General features: G+C 40.4%; 2 protein-coding genes across 2 annotated transcripts in view; one reads left to right on the top strand and one right to left on the bottom strand.

Moving 5' to 3' along the window:
* The first annotated feature begins 421 nt into the window (after nucleotides 1-421).
* On the top strand, nucleotides 422-13,474 carry slc35a1 (solute carrier family 35 member A1). Its single transcript, XM_056481610.1, has 8 exons — nucleotides 422-551; nucleotides 1,239-1,416; nucleotides 1,588-1,747; nucleotides 5,283-5,435; nucleotides 7,015-7,081; nucleotides 8,857-9,033; nucleotides 9,770-9,904; nucleotides 12,230-13,474. The coding sequence occupies exons 1-8, from the start codon at nucleotides 542-544 to the stop codon at nucleotides 12,361-12,363; spliced, it is 1,014 nt and encodes a 337-aa protein (XP_056337585.1). The 5' UTR covers nucleotides 422-541; the 3' UTR covers nucleotides 12,364-13,474.
* Nucleotides 13,475-16,376: 2,902 nt separating this feature from the next.
* Nucleotides 16,377-21,576, bottom strand: part of rars2 (arginyl-tRNA synthetase 2, mitochondrial) — a 51,491-nt gene continuing 46,291 nt past the window's right edge. The window contains exons 17-20 of the mRNA XM_056481109.1: nucleotides 19,972-20,064; nucleotides 19,089-19,163; nucleotides 16,584-16,647; nucleotides 16,377-16,501 (exon numbers count right to left, since the gene is read on the bottom strand). Of these exons, the coding sequence (XP_056337084.1) occupies nucleotides 16,415-16,501; nucleotides 16,584-16,647; nucleotides 19,089-19,163; nucleotides 19,972-20,064 (319 nt within the window). The 3' untranslated portion in view covers nucleotides 16,377-16,414. The remainder of the gene's footprint in view (nucleotides 16,502-16,583; nucleotides 16,648-19,088; nucleotides 19,164-19,971; nucleotides 20,065-21,576) is intronic.

Here is a 21,576-nt window from a genome sequence, read left to right as displayed (position 1 = left end):
TAGTGAAATAAATTACCAAACAACCCAAAACCTGTCATGAGAACAACCGCATCACCACCAGAAGGCGGCATAATCGCGCACATAGGAGATGTTTGCTTGCACAATCCAAAATAAAACAATTTCATTGACTTAAGTGATTTTAAACCAACCTTAGCGAGTGATGCGTCACTCTTTAAATACGCGTGTATTTCGGTGTTATCTTTATCTTCAGATACAGCTTTTCTTGAACAAAATAGGCCTGTGTTTGAAATTAATTTAAATTATCTGATGATTATAATTTATAGCTTGCTTTACCAACTATACTTATAAATCGCTAATAAATAATACCAAGTGTATTCTTAAATATAAGAAGTTTTGTATGAATGACGTACAGATGAAACCGGACCTTTATTTTGAAACGCGTGAGTGCCCGCACCCGGAAGTGCCTGTCTGACGGTCGCTTCATCATTCGTGCAGGAATCAGAAATGTGGACAGTGGCGTCAGTCAGAGGAAGATAACTGACTATTATTACCGTCACCGAGTCACCGACACAACGCAGACATGGCGAGCGGTAAGCGACGACTGACAACCGGCAGATGAGTGCTGACACATCACAGGCTGACTGTGTGTGTGTGTGTCTGTTCTGATGTGCTGGTGTTCTTCTGAGTTTGTGTGTGTGTGTGTACATATATATGTGTGTATATATAAGTAGATATGAATATTTATCTGTATATGTGTCTGCGTAAGTGTGTGTTTGTACAGTGATGTTTTAATCTGCTTGTGTGTGTGTGTGTGTGTGTGTGTGTGTGTGTGTGTGTGTGTGTGTGTGTGTGCGTGTGTGTGTGTGTGTGTGTGCGTGCGTGCGTGTGTGTGTGTGTATATATGTAAATATATATATGTGTGTGTGTATATATATATATATATATATATATATATATATATATATATATATATATATATATATATATATATATGTATGTATGTATGTATGTATGTATGTGTGTGTGTGTGTATATATATGTTTGTGCGTGTGTGTGTATATATGTTTATGTGTGTGTGTTTTGATGTGCTGATGTTCTTCTGAGTGTGTGTGTGTGTGTGTGTGTATATATAAGTATAAAATGCATATTTATCTGTATATGTGTCTGTGTAAGTGTGTGTTTGTGCAGTGATGTTTTAATCTGCCTGTGTGCGCGTGTGTGCGCGTGTGTGCGCGTGTGTGTGCGTGTGTGTGTGTGTGTGTGTGTGTGTTTCTCAGAGTCGGTGAGTGTGCTCTTCAAGCTCTACTGTCTGACTGTGATGACCCTGATCGCGGCCACATACACCGTGGCCCTCAGGTACACCAGGACAGTGTCCACAGAGCTCTACTTCTCCACCACCGCCGTCTGCCTGGCCGAGATCATCAAGCTGCTGCTCAGTCTCATCATGCTGGTCAGGTGAGGGTGTGTGCGTGCCTGCGTGAGAGAGAGAGATTATGTTACACCTCTTCCACTGATTTAGAGCACTCACACTTGTCAAACGAACTGGGAAATGGAGGTCAAACTTGCCCCTTTGCGTCAGGTCTCAGAGAAGTGTGTGTGATCTCCTCTATGATGTTCTGTCTTCAGAGAGACTGGAGATGTGGGCCGCTGTCGAGCTGCTCTGGTCACACACATATTCAGGAGCCCCAAAGAGCTGCTGAAGCTGAGCATCCCGTCGGTGGTCTACGCCATCCAGAACAACATGGCCTTTGTGGCCCTGAGCAATCTGGACGCCGCCGTTTACCAGGTGAGCTGAGCAGACATCAATGACCATCTGAGAGAAACACCACTGTCATCACACACACACACACACACACACACACACACACACACACGCACGCCTGTGCACCATAATGAAAATAATAATCAGACTCCCTTGTTTTTCACAAATTTTTTCCTGATTTTATTTATTTATTTATTTTTTAATTAAAATGACTGATTTTGTGGTGGTAATTCCCTGAAATTTGTGGGCAACTTTGCGATTTTAACATTTTTATGAATATAAAAAATTGTTATATTTAAGAATTAGGTAACATTTTTTAAACACCATTTTAAGGTCAAAATTATTAGCCCCCTTAAATTATATATTTTTAGATAGTCTACAGAACAAACCATCCTTATACAATAACTTGCCTAATTACCCTAACCTGCCTAGTTACATTAATTAACCTAGTTGCACCTTTAAATGTCACTTTAAGCTGTATAGAAGTGTCTTGAAGAATATCTAGTCTAATATTATTTACTGTCATCATGACAAAGAGAAAATAAATCAGTTATTAGAGATGAGTTATTAAAACTATTATGATTAGAAATGTGTTGTAACATCTGCTCTCCGTAAAAAAAAAATTGGTGAATAAAATAAACAGGGGGGCTAATAATACAGGGGGGGCTAATGTAATGATTGTGAGGGCACAGGTGAGACATAATTTTTTCGAGAAACACTACAATACATCACGTGCGCTGCATATGCAACGTCTATAAGTCATGTAAAACAATTAATTGCAAACTGAAATGAATATAATTTTATTAAATAGTTTGAAATTGGATGTTTCATGAGATTATTTGTATTTTTTGCAATTTGTTTTGCATTTAATTAAGGATTTTGCAGGATCGCAAGAATTTGAGACTTTTTGTTGATGTAGCGTTGGAATCAGTGAAAAAAATCGTGAAAAACTAGGGGGTCTGAATAATAATAATATTAATAATAATAATAATAATAATAATAATAATAATAATAATAATAATAATAATAATACATTTATTTTAAAGTGCATTTCAAGAAACTCAAGGTCACTCTACAACATACACTGTGAAAATTATTAGCCCTCCTGTTTTTTTTCTTTTTCTTTTTTTTTTCCCAATTCTTTAATTTATGTTTAATGGAGAGGTTTTTTCAACACATTTCTGCACATAATAGTTTTTTTTTATTTTTTATAATTATTTTTAGGGGTTTTTCCACCTTTATTATGATAGGACAGTAGATATTTCAGACAGGAAAGCATTGGAAGCAGAGAGAGGGGAAGGACCTAGAGCCGGGAATCAAACTCAGGTCGCCGTGAGCACGTTGGTGCTATATGTCAGCGAACAATACCAATAGGCTATTGGTGCCGACGGAACATAATAGTTTTAATAACTGATTTCTTTTATCTTGATGACAGCACATAATATTAGACTAGATATTTTTCTAGATACTAATATTCAGCTTAAAGTGACATTTAAAGGCTTCACTAGGTTAATTAGGTTACCTAGGCAGGTTAGGGTAATGAGGCAAGTCATTGGATAACAGTGGTTTGTTCTGGAGACTATCCAAAACCAATATTGCTTAAGGTGCTTATAATATTGACCTTAAATGGGTTTAAAACAATTAAAATCTGCTTTTATTCTAGCTGAAATAAAACAATTAAGACTTCCTCCAGAAGAAAAAATATTATAAGAAATACTGTGAAAAATTCCTGATGTTAAACATCATTTGGGGAAATATTTGAAAATAAAATAATTTACATAAGGGCAAATAATTCTGACTTCAGCTGTAGAGATATACAATTATAAAATTAAAAAACCAATAAACTAACGGTATATAATAGAGGAGATCATAAAACACACAGACCAACCTACAAACTGGAGTAGTGCAGTTCTAAAGAGGGTGTTATATTGAACAGATGAGTTTTAAGTTTGCATTTGAACAGAGGGAGAGAGTCAATATAGGCAAGGCAAGAGTGTTTATACAGCACGTTTCATACACAATGATAATCCAAAGTGCTTTACATAAACAAGAATAAAAGAAACATAAAATAAAACAGGTGTGAAGTCCCGTGTGCATACATTTAGTTTATTGTTTTTTTTTTTAAAATAAATCCAGCTAGTAATAGGAAGATGGTTACCACTGTCGTCTTACAGCAAGAAGGTCTCTGGTTTTGGTCCCGGCTGGGCCAGTTGGCATTTCTGTGTGGAGTTTGCATGTTCTCCCTTGGCGTGGGTTTCCTCCGAGTGCTCCGGTTTCCCCCACAGTCCAAACACCTGCGCTGAAGGGGAATTGAATAAACTAAATTGGCCGTTGTGTGTGTGTGTGTGTGTGTGTGTGTGTGTGTGTGTGTATGGATGTTTCCCAGTACTGGGTTGCAGCTGAAAGGGCATCCACTGTGTAAAACATATGCTGTAATAGTTGGCGGTTCATTCCACTGTGGCGACTTCTGAAATAGAGTCTAAACTGAAGGAAAATGGATGAATTGGAAGAATATCTGACTCAAGACATGAGGTTGTTTACACAAGATGTGGTATCGGACACACAAGACTCACTTATGGACATCTACTGAAAGCAGAAGTTCCTCCAAAATGTCAATATGGACGCAATATTTATTAAATGTTGTACATTTGATCTGGTTTTGCTCTGAAATAGCCAGAGAAGCTGAAAGGGCAATACATTCAAAACACCCAATCGTTATAGTTTATTGTCATTTTAAATGATATTAGAGAATGTTTTTATCCAGGAAATATTTTGCCATCTACATATATAGCCAATGTTGCTGATATGGCATTAAAACATCAATAAATAAATGATAGTTTTTAAAACTTGCCTTTTTTTTGTTAAAGCTTATGCTGAACAAAGTGTATGTATATAACTAGAGTTTGCTTGTCTAGAAATAACTCAATTAGAATTTTAATGGGGCAAGTAAAAATCTTTTCCACTGGCTATTAGTAAACACCCTTAGCTTTTTGTCCTGTATATGAATGAAATTTCCTTTTATAAAGGCCTTAAAAAACAGAAACTCTGTTAGTCTTTAGGATATCTGTAATCCAGTGTGCTCCAAAACAGTCACAAAATTAGCATGTAGAATATATAAACCCCCAAAGCCTGCAGTTTGTCACTTCCTCATAAATGGATCAATTATTTTTTACTTCAGTTTCTTCATACTTCAGTTCCTTATCAAATCTTCTGACCAATCAAATGCTCTCTAGTGTCTGACATGCCCCGCCCTCCTCTTCTGTCTGGCTTTTGTGTATTTGTGTGTGTCTGGATGTGTTTTTTTGACACAATGTGTATATCATGGGTATGGCACATTTATTATGAAGGTGTTGGATTATCGCTGATGTCCCCATTTCTCATAAAGCGTATAAATCATACTGTTATTATTATTGTTTTGGTCAGAAAGTAACGCTGTGCAGGTAAGGTGCTAAAAATATTGCTAGGGAAATAGAAAACACAGTTTATACAGTATAAAAACAATTGAAACTTATGGAATGTCCTCACAATTCACAAAAACGGACCTGTGTGTGTGTTTTAGGTGACGTACCAGCTGAAGATCCCGTGTACGGCGCTGTGTACGGTGATGATGCTGAACCGTTCTCTGAGCCGCCTGCAGTGGTTTTCCGTCTTCATGCTGTGTGCGGGAGTCACGCTGGTGCAGTGGACGCCGCCGCACTCCTCCAAAGTACAGGTACTGTTAGGCCCAATCACAATTCTGTTTTTGTACCCCTTCACCTTGGCACTTAAACAGAGTGTTAAGGGGAAAGGCTTCAAAATTTACCCCTAAGAATTGGGACAGCACATGTCATCATATGTCATTGCGATCTCTTGCTTCATATGAGATCAGATGATCAAGACTGCTGTAGTTATTCCAGTTGTGTTATTTTTTGCTATTTATATTCAGGAAACCACCGACAGCAACAGTAATATGTTATCATAACGTTATAATGTGGCTATAAGCTTGTTCATCTACAGTGGGGGAAATCTCCTGACTGGCGTGTGCAGCCATGTTGCCGTTGTAGCTGCTGTATTCTGGGAAATTTTCATACCCCTTGGTTTCGAGTGTGGTCCTGGAAAATGGTTTCGAGGGCTATCTAGCCCTTCCCTTTAGCCCTACGCCTTCAAACTAAAGAGAATGGGGACGCCCTGACCTCTACATGTGAACACACAAAACCAGGGAGAACGCAGGCTTGTTTTTCTTCTGTCTGAGCGGGCCGGATGGATGTGTTAGATTGTTCACCTCTGGAGCTTTACTGGAGCTCAAACACAAACAATTGTTCTGGAGAATAAGACTGTTTAGAGGAGAAAAAAAGATGAACTTGTATTGGTGTCTGAGTCACATTTAACCCTTATCCTGTGCTCAAAGTGTGCATCCGTGACAGAAATATGACCTCCGGTGGACAGTAGCAGACTCGGAAATGAGATGCAGATTCAGAGTTCCACATGAGGTGGTTCTTAATTAGCAAATATAATCTAATTGCTAATTATTAATATAATAATGTTTATAATCTATTGAATACATATTAAACCTCTTTAACATGATTAAATGTAGATGCTGAATCACTGATATGTGTTGGTTTGCACTGAGTCTCAGTTCTAGAGTTCAGTTTCAGACGGTTTATTTTATTCTCCAGATCTGAGGTGAACTATCTGCTGCTGCTTTCAGTAGTTTGTCTATAAATATGATGTAAAATGCCATTCAGACTCACATTATTAGCATTTAACACTGAATAAAGCACATGAGCTGTACCTGAGATGATCATTGTCAGTTTTCTGTTGTTCAGCTGTGAGTAACAGAAGCAGTCTCTAATATATTAATTTCAGGTGATGATTAGGACAAAAACTCCTTTTAATATAGAAAATATTCCTTCTATCGTGTTCTGTTGCTTTTATTTACAACACGACTTAAATCAGCCTTTAGGCTCAATAGTCAGGCACACTCCTGTTAGTGTCGTCAATCTGGCAACCTGCGCTTGTATGTGTTTTGAACCAGGAGTGCAATACCTAGTTGAACCACAGGGTTCCAACTTAATTGGGAAGAAAATTGTGGAGGGACTGCTCAACACGGCATTGTTTTTCTGTTCATTATAGATCATGGAAATTCAGTCAAGAAAAATCAGGGAAAAGTCTGAGAACTTGAGAACTTGACTTCAGCTTAGAGTGGAAATCCTGTTCGTTGAGCTTTGTGAATGAGTGTAGATTTATAATGCATGTGTGTGTGTGTGTGTGTGTGTGTGTGTGTGTGTGTGTGTGTGTGTGTGTGTGTTCAGGTGGAGCAGAACCCGTTCCTGGGCTTCATGGCGATAGCAGTGGCGGTGCTGTGCTCTGGGTTTGCAGGTATGCTCTGTGTGGTTCACTCAGTCAGGTTCAGTACTTTTTTGAACTAGCCACTCTGCATTTTCACTAGCCACAATCTTGTAGTTAGGAAAATAAATTTAATATGCTTAAATTTCACTTTGGCATGTTTAAAATGACATGATTTAAGTCATTTTACTTGATTTAGGTAATCTAAAACCACTTTTTTTGATCTACTTCAGACTTTGACTACTACATACTCTTCAGGTCGTACCATATAATGAGAGTTACTAATTAATTTATTATAATTGCTATATATATATATATGCACGCACACACACAGTTGAAGTCAGAATTATTTGCCCCCCTTTGAATTGTTTTTTTTTTTTTAAATATTTCCCAAATGATGTTTAACAAAGCAAGGAAATTTTCATAGTATGTCTGATAATATTTTTTCTTCTGGAGAAAGTCTTATTTGGTTTATTTTGGCTAGAATAAAAGCAGTTTTTAATTTTTTATTAACCATTTTAAGGTCAATATTATTAGCCCTTTTAAGCTATATATTTTTTCGATAGTCTACAGAACAAACCATCATTATACAATAACTTTCCTAATTACCCTAACCTGCCTAGTTACCCTAATTACCCTAGTTAAGCCTTTTAAATGTCACTTTAAGCTGTATAGAAGTGTCTTGAAGAATATCTAGTCTAATATAATTTACTGTCATCATGACAAAGAGAAAATAAATCAGTTATTAGAGATGAGTTATTAAAACTATTATGATTAGAAATGTGTTGAAGAAATCTGCTCTCCGTTAAACAGAAATTGGATGAAAAAATAAACGGGGGCTAATAATTCAGGGCGGCTAATAATTCTGACTTTAACTGTATATAACTGGATAGATGCTTGTAATATTTTTTAACTATTTAATTATTTTTATTTCTTTATTTAAGCATTTTTAGATGCTTATTAACAAAAACAGTGAATACCATAGCGCTGCAGAGTATAAAAACAATCTCTGCCCTGAAGTACAAAAAATGGCTAATCGCTGAGGAATATCCTCAAGATAAATGTAAACATCCTGGAATTGTAGCTCTTACATGAACATGAGGGTTTTAAATGACTGAAAAACAGCAGATGTGGATCGCAAGTGCCCACAATTCAGTTTGTGATCATATCTCTGATTTCTTCTGACGATATGTGATCCAAATATTCGTAGCTTGAAACAGATGAAGATATGAGTGGATTGTGCTGTGAGATCCCAATGCAGCCGCCATTACGGCTCATTGTCTTTTTCCCGCCAGGTCTCCACACAGGTCACATGACTAAAAAATCAATGGTGTCGTTAAAATAACTGAACTCAAGTGAAAGTGACGTTCATTTCACTGAATGTTGTGTGACGCCTGCTCAGTGGCGCGCATGAGCAAACACTGGTTTGGCAGGGATTACTCATGGGAGCTGTGGTTTCGTAGGTTCGCTTTGCAATTGAAGAGTTCTGATGCAAAAAACTCTGAAAGCAGTCTGAAATTTTCTTCTAAAATGAGCATTTTTCACAAGCTCATGTGTGTGTATGTTCAGTAAATCCACTTTTATGGCAAAAAATTGGTTATTTGCATTGCCTTTAAAGTAAAATAACTGGATAAAAATATTGGAGGCTGAGAAAAATGCTAATTTTAGAAGAATGTCAGATGGCCCTTAGAGGTTTTTGCATCTGAACTCTTCAATTAGTTTTTAATTCACCTTTTTTAAAGAAAATTAAAATGTACAAATTCTATTTAACTCATCACTGCTGACGTCTCTCCGCATTTGTGCATCAGGAGTGTATTTCGAGAAGGTCCTGAAGAGCTCGGACACGTCTCTGTGGGTTAGAAACATTCAGATGTACCTGTCTGGTATTGCTGTCACCCTTATGGGCGTCTACATGACGGATGGGGCCCGGGTGCTTGAGAAAGGCTTCTTCTACGGATACACACCCTGGGTCTGCCTGGTGGTCTGTGAGTATCGGCCGTGTTTACTTATTTACTCACTCTTTACTTGTTCCAAACCAGTTCAAGCTTCTTTCTTCTGGTGAACACAAAAGAAGAGATTTTGAAAAATGTTGGAAACTGGTAACCATTGACTTGCCTAGAACTTGTGTTCAACAGAAGAAACTCATAAAGGTTTGAAACCACACTAGAGTGAGTTCTTTTTCATTTTTGGGTGCAAAAATCACTTTAATAAGGGGTTTAATCACAGTTGTGTGGCAGCAGTGTGTGAATATAAGCAGCTTCTAATGGTAAACATGTATTAATTGTATTGTTAATAATCAGACTTGATCAAAACAGTGCAGAAACAGACTGACATTCTCCATTTGTACGTGTCAGAGTGGGAAAGCCCCGCCCACTAGTGACCATCTCTCCCTCATTAGCATAGGACACTAGTATTGTTTTTAAATCTGCCACTATGCTGACACACTGGCATTTGTAGCTCCGCCCTCTTTTAAAAAGAGCACAATCTCATTTGCATTTAAAGCGACAGTCACCAAAACACCACAATCAGGATCAAGGCCTAAAAGGGTCAGTTTTAGAGAGTTAGAAAACATTTGTGGGTTGTTTTGAGCTGAAACTCCACACACACACACACACACACACACTCTCTCTCTCTAGGGACATCAGAGATTATTTTACATTGTGTAAAAAGGGCATAATAGGTCCCCTTCAAGTAACTTGTCCTCGTTGTGTTCTCCTGCAGTTTTGGCGAGTGTTGGAGGAATGTACACGTCTGTGGTGGTCAAATACACTGATAACATCATGAAGGGCTTCTCTGCGGCTGCCGCCATCGTCCTGTCCACCGTGGCCTCCGTCCTGCTCTTCGGCCTGCAGATCAGTGAGTATAGCTCTTCTGTTCACAGCCGACGTTCAGGAGACTTTCGATAATTCAGTATGTTGGGGGTACAGTACATCCAGGAGGTTGTTATCGCACATTATTACATGGCTGTCTGCAATACTGGATTCTTATTGGTCAGTGGTGGAATTCCAAAGTCAGTTATTCCCAGATAACAACCACTGAATTCAATTCAGTTCATCTTCATTTCTGTAGCGCTTTTACAATGTAGATTAGTTTAGTTCAGTTTAGCTCAGTTCAGTGTGGTTAAATGTTCACTGCTGAAAGTCCAAACACTGAAGAGCAAATCCATTGATGCACAGCTCCACAAGTCCCAAACCAGGAAAGACAGCGGAGGAACAACCTTCACCAACTGACCAAAGTGAAGGAAACAAATCTAGAGAGAAACCAGACTCAGTTGAGCACGACCATTTCTCCTCTGGCCAAACTTCTTGTGTAGAGCTGTAGTCTAGGCGCCGGAGGTCTTACAGGAATCAGTCTCATGCTCTCCACTCCTCTATGACCACCACAGCAACTGCTCAGGATACGGCCTGGTCCAGGATTATGGAAACCTCGCTGTTAGTAGCTGAAGGCTGATTTACCCTGCTTTGACTGAACTCTTGGAATTTCTAATTTACTTGATCCTGATGATCCGAGTGATCTGTTAGGTTTGTATTCAGTGAGCATATCTGTAATGTATTGAGCTCCTAGGCTATTTAGTGATTTATAGACCAGTAATAATATTTAAAAATCTCTTCTGAATGTAACTGGGAGCCAGTGTAGAGACCTGAGGACAGGTGTGATGTGCTCTGATTTCCTGGTTCTGGTCAGAATCCTGGCAGCAAAGTTCTGGATGAGCTGCAACTGTCTGGCTGTCTTTTGGGAAGGCCAGTGAGGAGGCCATTACAGTAATCCACCCTGCTGCTGATAAAAGCATGAACAAGTTTCTCTAAGGGGCCGATCACACCGAACGCACTTTGCGTTGAGAGGTGCCTTTTCTGAATGGTTTATTAACAGCCGCAAGTGTTGTGCACGCTGCTTATACACCCTGCTGCGCCTCGCGTTTTTGCCCTTGTTTGTATTTGTGTTGTCAAGACAACAAGGAGACTTTTGAAGATGGAGGAGAGACTTGTGGTTGCAGTTTTGAGTTATCCAGAGCTTTATGACTTAAATCTTGAATATCACAATATTATGAAATATTACAATTATATTAATATCAACAGCAACACTCTCGCACAATAGCTAGCTGATTCAGTCGTTGCCTAGTGACATAAAAAGCACACCGCGCTTCTTTTTTCCTTGTCAACAAAAAAAGGCAGTGAGGTACACCTAGCGTTTTTGGAACATAAAAGCGCGTTCAGTGCGATCGGCTCCTAAGTCCTCACTGGAAACAAAGCATCTAATTCCTGCAATGTTTTTGAGATGATAGTATGCTGATTTATGAATTAGGGGTTTTCACCTTTATTCGGATAGGACAGTGGAGATTTTGCAGACAGTAAAGTGTGGGGAGCAGAGATGGGGGAAGGATCGGCAAAGGACCTTGAGCCGGGAATCGAACTGGGGTCGCTGTGAGCACCTGGGTGCCATGTGTTGACGCACTAACCACTAGGCTATTGGTGCCGACTTACTGCTTTGACATGACTACAGAAACTCAGATCTGACTCCAGAGTCACACCAAGATTCTTGACCTTATATTTTGTTGTTTGACCCTTAGAGCCAAGGTACGAGTTCACCTTGAGAACCTCATCTCTGTTCCCAAACTCAATCACTTCAGTTTTCTCTTTGTTTAACTGAAGAAAGTTTTGGCTCATCCAACTGTTGATTTCATCAATGCACTGGCAGAGGGTGTCAATGGGGCTGTAGTCATTAGGCAGTAAGGCTAAGTAGATCTGAGTGTCATCAGCATAGCTGTGGTAGGAGATTTGGTTCATTCTCATTATTTGGCTCAGAGGGAGCATATAAAGGTTGAACAGGAGAGCTGCCAGAATTGAGCCTTGTAGGACTCCACATGTCATGGGTGTCCACCTCGACCTATGATCAACTATACTGACATAGTAACCTCTTCCTTCAAGGTAAGATCTGAACCATTTGAGGACCGTCCCAAACAGCCCAACCAGTTTTCCAGCCTATCCAGAAGTATGCTGTGATCGACAGTGTCAAATGCAGCACTGAGATCCAGCAGTACCAGCACTGTCAGTTTGCCTGAATCCGTATTTAGGCGAATATCAAGGGAATATGAAGGGACTAAGCCAAAAAGAAAATGAATGAATGAATGAAAGTGTTTGTGTACTGCGGTGTGTGTTGACTTATTCTTTCTGTTGTCTGCAGCGTTGACGTTCATCAGCGGAGCTCTGCTGGTGTGTGTGTCCATCTACCTGTACGGTCTGCCCAAACAGGACACCAGTAAAGTGCAGAAGGCCGGAGCAGAGCGAGAGGACACACAGAAGCTGATCTCAGTGTGACAGAACACACATACACACACATTTCTGACTGATCCAGGACCTGCGGAACGGACCACACTACACCAGGAGGAGCGCTGGGAGAGTTTATACAGGACGACCACTGTTGTTTATTTCTGTTAATATCATTTATACGTCATGATGCACATAGCGAACACTGATGCCGATACACTGAACGTACTTGTGCACATCAGACTGCTTTACTTTAGTTTATTTTGTGAAGGACCTTTGGCATTTACTCAAGTGTAAAGTATCTGCACAGATCTGTTGGTTTGCCAATTCATTTTAATTACAGATCAAAGGTCGACTCCAGTGTTTAACGTCCTCCTCGTCAGCCCGGATGATCTCTGTGCGTCTCTGAGGAGACTCTTTTATTGACGGATCACTGATACCGTAGTACAGTTCATGCGTGTGCTGAAGATTTCTACACCTGATTGGAAATACAGCGGGACAGCTTTATTTACACACACACATGCATAGTTTACTGAAGTGTTTCTCAACCACGTTCCTGGAGGACCACCGGCACTGCATGTTTTGGATGTCTCCTTTGTCTGTCACACCCATTACAGGTGTTTCAGTCTCTACTAATGAGCTGATGATCTGAATCAGGTGTGTTTGGTTAAGGAAACATGGGTAATTTGCAGAATTGGTGGTCCTTCAGGAACGTGGTTGAGAAACGCTGGTTTACAGGGACTCTTCATAGGCGTAATGCATTTCATACTGTAATAACCACTCATTATATGGCCCTACAACACACATGTGGGATAGAGGAAACCTGTGGCAAAATATCAATATCAAAAGACTTTAAGTATGAGAGTTTTGAATTACAGGGACATGAGGTGTGACCCTGTAAACCAGCTTAATAGAGACATAGCCATGTCATTATACAATTTGGTGTCCCTGTAAACCACATAAACCTGTACACACACGCACACAAGAGCCAATGAATTCACCAGTGTGCAGATTCTGACAGTACTGCTCTTATGTGAGGTATACATATATGTGCTAATGTAATCATGAAGTGTTTCCCTGCTGAAAAAGACCGTCTAAAACAATCACAGAAGAGGCGAATGGTTTTCTCTACAAACGCCATTAAAAACAATGCAAACTGCCAGCCTTCAGTCATTCATTAAAGCAACACTCCACTTTTTCTGGGCGAAAATCAGCATATTCAGCTGTTGAGTTTGACCATTTATAATCCATTTGTTTAAGTGGTGATGTATCAGTAGGGCTAGACAGAATCTGCGGGCATTTTTTGCTATTTCAGACCCACCTCCTCAACCGCCCTCCTCCCCGTCCGCTGTTCACTTTCGTCCGCGACAACCCCCCGCTCTTCACTTTTGTCCTTTCTCCACAACACCTCTCCATCCTCGGTTAATATGCCACATCTGTGACCCTGATCTGTTCCGGGACCTCGCAATTCACAAATTAAGCACTGGGTGACATATAGATACTGTTTCCGGGTCCAATGACACTCTCTAGACTTACCGCATCACAGACACCAATATTTTAACAATTTAAAAACAATCACTTTCTGGCCATCAGATAATAGGCATGGCTATATATATATATATATATAGTGATGGTTATTTTCGAAAGTATTAAATCGCTTTGTAAATGTTTATTATTACCATTTGTTGAGTCTCCTTATTTACCAGAGATGGGTTGCAGCTGGAAACATATCCGCTGCGTGTTGACCCCAGATTAATAAAGGGACTAAGCCGAAAAGAAAATGAATAAATGAATGAGTCTCCCCGTTTTCCCAGTGATGGGTTGCGGCTGAAAGGGCATCCGCTACATAAAACATATGCTGGATAAGTTGGCGGTTCATTCCCCTGTGGCAACCCCTGATTAATAAAGAGGCTACGCCAAAAATAAAATAATTGAATGAATGAGAAGGTAGTCCAATTCAAGGGATTACATGACTAAAACACTCCTGTCCGACAAGAAAAAATACTACAGTAAATAATATAGTGTTTTTGAACCATACTATTGTATTATACCGTATATATATATATATATATATCATAGTGTTTACATTACCGTGCTTATGAATGTTACAGTATACTGAAGTATCAACTATAGTGCACTAAGAAACTAGTATACTTTAGTTTTTACTACAGTAAACTGTGGTGTGTTGTACTTACTGGCCACTTTATTAGGTACACCTTACTAGTACCGGGTTGGCGCCCCTTTTGCTATCAGAACTGCTTTAATCCTTCATGGCATAGATTGAACAAGGTACTGGAAATATTCCTCAGAGATTTTGCTCCATATTGACATGATAGCATCACGCAGTTGCTGCAGATTTGTGCCAAGAAAATCTCCCCCACACCATTACACCACCACCACCAGCAGCCTGAACCGCTGATACAAGGCAGGATGGATCCATGCTTTCATGTTGTTGATGCCAGATTCTGACCCGACGATCTGAATGTGGCAGCAGAAATGGAGACTCATCAGACCAGGCAACGTTTCTCCAATCTTCTATGGTCCAGTTTTGGTGAGCCTGTGTACTGTCTACAGGCTAAGCTCTGTACCACATCGGATGTCACAGAGCAGCATTAGAGAAGCCTAAAATGTGTTTAGTCTGATGAAACCACATGATCACGAGCTGAAGAACAGGAAGTTGTGGACTGTGGGTATAATAAAAGCTCTGCTGCTTTCCGCACTTCAGTGTTTCTCTTCTTTCAGTCTTAAGCTGGATTTAAACTTTCCCCTGGCGCTGCATCGCACACCTCGCGAAACGGACGATGCTTTTATACTTGCTGCATTCACCGTTGTGATATTCTTTAAAACAACAGGGGGTGGTCAAAAGAAAAGTCAGATGGACAAACAGCGAAGTAGAAAGTTTCCAGAACTACGTCATATTATTAATATCATTGAAGATTTTTAAACTAATAATTTTTTTATTTTTATAAATTATTTTAATAATTATAAAGATTTTTATAACCATTCAAGATTTTTTTTAATCAAACTTTGATGCATCACTTGCTTTTGTTCATATCTCGGACAGTTTTACCCATTATAATTTATTAAAATATTATTGACAACAGAACATGGGATACTCTATAAATATATTTTTTATTACAGCAAGAAAAGCAAAAAAAAAAAAAAAAAAAAAGCAGACTCACTTAAAAATACTGATGCTTATTTTTAGATTTAGCCTGCTCCACAATTCACACATTACTGTCTGGCTAGTTTCTGTCCACTTCTCATGCTAAAAAGGCAATATTGGTCCAACATTCCTGACCATTATCACCAGTAAAGCCCAGAAAAACAGGCCATCAGTATATTCCTTTCCAGTTATCAAAGAAATTGTTTGTTCCTTAATTATAGTTTTGTAACTATTAAATTGTAGCGTATACATCAGTGTAAAACCTGTGAATAGTGGAAAAACATATTTCTGTAATCGTGTACCCGGGTCTCCACGTTTGCCATGGCCTCTTTTGGCTTTAACAAACATATCCCTCAGGTTTTTCCAAACCTTTTAACAAAAACTTTTCTCATTTCCCACGGCTTTTGCAGTTTCTAGCCAAGAATTATTGATCATCTGGTTATCTCAATGCTTACGGATAATAAAGGTGTCTGTACAGGCGTACTGTTTCAGACAAAATCTCTTCAAAGTGTTTCACATTCAACTCAACTCAAACGCGGCGCCACGCGAACTGTTCACTCGAGTCTCAAAAAAAACATGAGCTCCGCCAGCTGAAATCATGTCGCGTGCACCCAAAGCGAACCTCCGCAAACTTCGCCATGACGTCACATTCGCCGCGCACACTCAAGCGAACTATCGGACACGTCAAGTATAAACCAGGCTTTACTCTGCTTCACACTACCATGATAGTAAGTGCTGAATACTTCTGCAGGAGCCCTGTAGGATGATGAAGACCACAACTCGTCATCAAACGGTGGCTATGTTTGTTGTGAATCCACACCCTCTAGTGGCCAAAATCACATACTGCGGCTTTTAAATCACGATTTCCTGTGCCAAAAAGGAAATGAGCAAACATACATGAAAAAAAAAAAACACTTTTAATTATTGACAAACTATTCACATCTTCTCCACCGGTGTGATGCCCAGAATCCTCATGCCATTGGCCAGAACTGAGCGGACAGAGCTGAACAGACACAGTCGGGCCTGTGGAAACAGAGATGCGTCATGAGTGATAGTGACAGTAAACCATGATAAGCTCAACCAGGCCTAATAAAGGTGTGTTTACCTGCGCCACCGCTGCTGAACTGCCCTTCACAGGCAGCTCTCGATGAGCCGACGCCACCAAATGACTGAAAACACAACACACACTCATCAGAAACACACTGCACATCCTCAGAGTACACTTCTGCTGGCATCACTTCTTCTTGTGATTAACTGCTGAAGCTTTGAGAAGGGTCTTCCCTTTCCATATGCACCACACACTTTCTTATAAACACTCCATCTTTCTGGGACAACATTATGCTGTAATGGGAATACCAAAACATTTATGTAATTGGCGTCAGGACCCACACAGACTGGGCAGCTCTGCCGTTCAAGGCTTTGTGGATGGTCAATAAGATTTTAAAATGTATACAATGTTTAATAGGGAGCCAATGCAATGCTGACAGAACCGGACTAATATGATCATACTTCTTAGTTCTAGAAAGCACTCTAGCAGCTGCATTATGAACAACTGAAGTTTGTTAGCTAGGCCAACAGGGCAACCACCTAGTAACGCATTATATTAATAAGCTTAATATATTAATCAAAAGTTTGGCAACATTTGTAAGATGGGAAAATGCAGTTTTACAGATGCTTGAAATTTGGCCTACAAATGACCATTTACTGTCTAAAATCACCCCCAAAGTTTTGACTGAAGAATCCATCAAGGGTTAGACAGTACTCTAGGATTTTGTGCGAGAAGATTTTCTCCAGAAGTTAGAGTCAATTAACATTACACCCAGCAGCACCCTAGATCTCATAGAAGCCTCTGGTGCAGGTACAGAGCAGGCCCGACCCTACCTTGCTTTAGCTTGGCCTGTATCCTGTACACCAGGGGTCACCAACCCTGCTCCTGGAGATCTACCTTCCTGCAGATTTCAGCTTCAACCCTGATTAAACACACTTGAACCAATTAATAAGGACCTGAAGCAGCCAGTGGCGGATGTAGGCGTGGGCAATGTGGGCGATCACCCAGGACGGCACCTGGCTAGGGATGGCACCTAGCTAGGGGCGGCACCTGGCTAGGGGCGGCATGGAACTATGAATTGTCAGTCACTGAAATGGCCCCACACCAATTTTGAGGGCGTACTCACACTACGCTATCCGAACCATGCCCAAGGCGTGTTTCCCGGTTCGTTTGAGAAGTGTGAGTGCTCTGAATCAGGTTCAGGCACGGTTTAGTTGGCCGGCCCTGGCCCGGTTGGAAGAGGTGTGCCAGAGTGTGGTTTGGTTGGGCTTTTCCGCGGTATGCTTGTAGTGTGAGTGTAAAGCGCGCCTGAGCCCGAAACTGACGCGACATCACTTTTACAGGATTGTTTCATGTGGATTTATTAATCATTCTTACTGTTAATGAACGCAAACTGCCATAGATTATTAAAGACACAAACCCCTCACTGCACATCAGCTGCACCTTCAGCAAACCTCCTAATACCTGCAGCTCCAGGACTTTATGATTATATATGAGCGTCAAAAGTGGCTGATCTGTTTTATTTGTGAATTATTCGACTGTGTGTCGCTGCATCCCAAACGGCTGAAATGACAGAACTAAAGAAATCTCCACTGTGCTGAGCGAGAGCGCTTCTCTTCTGTTAAACTGAACAGCGCATCATCGATGACGTAAGCGTGCTTCAGCTCGGATGCAGTGTGAGTGCAGGCCGTCAGGGGACAGGGGAGGGGGGACAAGCGTGCTTCAACGCGGTTCAAGGCAACTGTACATAGTGTGAGTACGCCCTGAGAACCCTCATCTTCAGAAGTCCTCATCTTCAGTCAAAACGTTGGGGGTGATTTTTGATAGCAACCTGTCATCTGAAGGCCAGATTTCAAGCTGCATTTTTTCCTCTTAAATGTCTGATGCAGGAAAGCTTATTCATGCTTTCATGACCTCTAGGTTAGACTACTGTAATGCATTACTAGGCGGTTGCCCTGCAGGCCTAGCTAACAAACGTTTATAATGCAGCTGCTAGAGTGCTTTCTAGAACTAAGAAGTATGATCATATTAGTCCGGTTCTGTCAGCAGTGCATTGGCTCCCTATTAAACATTGTTTACATTTTATTGACTACCTACAAAGCCCTGAATGGCTGAGCTGCCCAGTATTTTAGGGAGCTCCTGGTGTATTACAGCCCCTCACGTCCACTGCGCTCAATTAATTCTGGACAACTGACTATTCCTAAAATATCAAAATCAACTGTAGGCGGTAGATCTTTCTCATACCTGCAAGCTAAACTTTGGAACAGCCTTCCTAGCACAGTTCGGGAGGCAGACACACTCTGCTAGTTTAAAACTAGATTAAAGGCACAGGCTTTGCATTAGCATACACAGGGCAACCACAGCCAGGAACACTTCCCAAAAAGACATTTATTTGAATGGCATATACGCTTATGTTAGTCTGTCTGTTTATTCTTATCCTGAAGTTCACATAACCTTGGATCTGGTCTGTATTCAGAGCAAAGTGCTATAGAAATAAATATGAGCTGGCTTGACTGCAGGGTGAATATGTTTGAATATGTGTGTGTGTGCGTGTGTGTTTACCTTAGAGTCATGAGGAAGTTGACCAGGTGTCTGGGCTGCAGGTCGGTCGCACACTGAAGCAGCACTTCATCATACCTGCACACAAGCAGACAGATGTATGTGTGTGTGTGTCAGACCCCACTGATTTAGTCACAGACAGAATAAAACACGTTTTCCGCTTCGTCTGCAGATCTTTTTTCATATTTTGTAAAAATAAATTAATAAATAAATAATTATTGACATTTTCTGAACTCAACCTCAAGTTTTAAACTGGAAAATTATCAAAACTATCCAAAAAAAATAAATTTTATGAGCGAGATGCTAATGGTCTAATCCGATTCAATGACCTATGCTAAGCTAAGCTAAAAGTGCTCATCCCAGATGCGTAGATCAGCTGAATGGGTTAAAAAAAAATGGTAAATCTCAAATGTTTAACTCGAGGAGAGCTGTAAAATGAGCCTAAAGATGGGGGGCCGTAGGAGGTTGGGGGCTCGGTGGCTTTGCATGTTCTCCCTGTGTTGGCGTAGGTTTCCCCCACAATTCCAAAGACATGCGGTACAGGTGAATTGGGAAAGCTAAATTGACCGTAGTGTATGTGTGTGAATGAGTGTGTATGGATGTTGCCCAGTGATGGGTTGCATCTGGAAGGACGTCTGCTGTGTTAAACATATGCTGGATACGTTAGCGGTTCATTCCGCTGTGGCGACCCCAGATTAATAAAGGGACTAAGCTGAAAAGAAAATGAATGAATGTCAATCTATGTGGGCGGAGTAATACACCACACGGGCTGTAGGGGTGCTGTTATTGCAGAATATCGCACTGCTATCAGCCAATCAGATTCGAGAACCAGACAAAACTGTTGTATAAATATAATATAATTACAATAAGATATAATGAAGCTCACCTGAGCAGGTGCTGGAGGAGCGACACACTCCTGCTGTCCAATAGAGGAGAGAAGTCCGAGCAGGAGCTCTCACAGTCCTGCTGCCGCAATAAACTGACAACACACACACAAAGATTACTGAATTTTTATCATATTTAATTATTGGACAGGATATTAGAGGTTATAGACAGTAAAGTGTGGTGACCAGAGAGAGTGGAAACATAAACAAAGGACCTCAGCTGAGAATCAATCCCAGGTCGCCATGAACACCTCTGTGTTTTACACCAATGCACATTACACCACTAGGCCAGGGCTATTCAATTAGTTTGTCATGGGGGCCGGTTCATGAAAAGCATCCCAAATGAGGGGCCGGAGAGATATGACTTGCAATATGAGTGATGACACAACAGCATATGAGCCCATATGGTGTAGATGTGCTCATAAAGACACCAGTGGCGTAGTTAGTCAGGTTTATTTTGGCTGAACCCCTCCCGATGCTATTTTTCCTCCTTATTTTCTGTAAATAAATCATATTTTCTTTATATTCTGGGGAGAGAGAGCGTGGGGGGGGGGGGGTGGTTACCAGGGATTTTATTTTTAATCCCTGTTATCTTGTTACGTTTTGGTTTAACCTTGATTAAGGATTTTTTATTTAATTTGTAACAAGTGAGAGAAGGTAATATGATTGTTGTGGTTTGCTATTGGTGGATATCCTGCAAACACCAGTAAACACCAATCAGAGTACTGTTGTTAAAGGGTCACGAAACACCAAAGCACATGTTTTGAGCTGTTGACAGTCATACATGTGTCCCACGCTGCTATAAACACTATAAAGGACACATATATTTCAATAAAAAGTGAAAATTGGTTGTTTTTACGTTCATTTTTCGTTCATTTTCGAGCAAATTCGATCTTCGGGTTTGAAACGAATTTTTGAAGCTGCGTCACGGCGATTAGATCCTTGCATGTAATCCAGTGTGTAGACTGGATGTCTGTACCGGCGAGTACATCGTGACGTCTCTGAGTGTGCTGCATTCATTCATGAGTAAGACTTGGTTCAAACCAATCAGCGCACTCTATTGCGTATGCAGTGCAACTTCATTAATATGCATGATAGCTTCGAAGAAGAAGAATAGTTTGGAGACACTGGGCATCAGTGTTGCGTTTATTAATGTGCTGCAACGAAGGTTTTGTTTTCATTTCCCCGCTATGAGAGCGAGGCTGAACTCACGTGTGGATTACAGTGGACTGCTAACACGCGACAAAAATACGTTCGTAAGGAATATATTTACCCGAGAGCTTTTCACATCTGCAAATGGTGAAAACCAGATTTGCTGCTCATCTCCTTTTAAAAAAGACACGGCTCCAGTTGATATTGATCGTCCTCTACAGATTTAGTAAGTGTGTGTGATCAGTGGTCTTTGTTTGTTTATTCAGATGGCAAAGTATGGTCAGCAGTACTCATTCAGTTTTTAAAGACAGACCTTAGTCAAAATGATTTAGATACTAAGTTTTCAGTGTGTTAATATCACTGCAATATAATGGACTGAAAGATCCGCTGTAAATGCTGCTCTCAGACTGTAAACACCTTATCAAACTATTACCGTCGTGTAGAATTTTCACTGC

Source organism: Danio aesculapii, chromosome 20 (assembly GCF_903798145.1).
Source record: "Danio aesculapii chromosome 20, fDanAes4.1, whole genome shotgun sequence".
Lineage (NCBI taxonomy): Eukaryota > Metazoa > Chordata > Actinopteri > Cypriniformes > Danionidae > Danio > Danio aesculapii.
This window is presented reverse-complemented; position numbering and strand designations above follow the sequence as displayed.

Coding starts and splice junctions, on each gene's coding strand:
- slc35a1 (XM_056481610.1), top strand. Junction 1,748..5,282: donor TGGACGCCGCCGTTTACCAG/GTGAGCTGAGCA, acceptor TGTGTGTTTTAG/GTGACGTACCAGCTGAAGAT. Junction 9,905..12,229: donor GCTCTTCGGCCTGCAGATCA/GTGAGTATAGCT, acceptor TGTTGTCTGCAG/CGTTGACGTTCATCAGCGGA.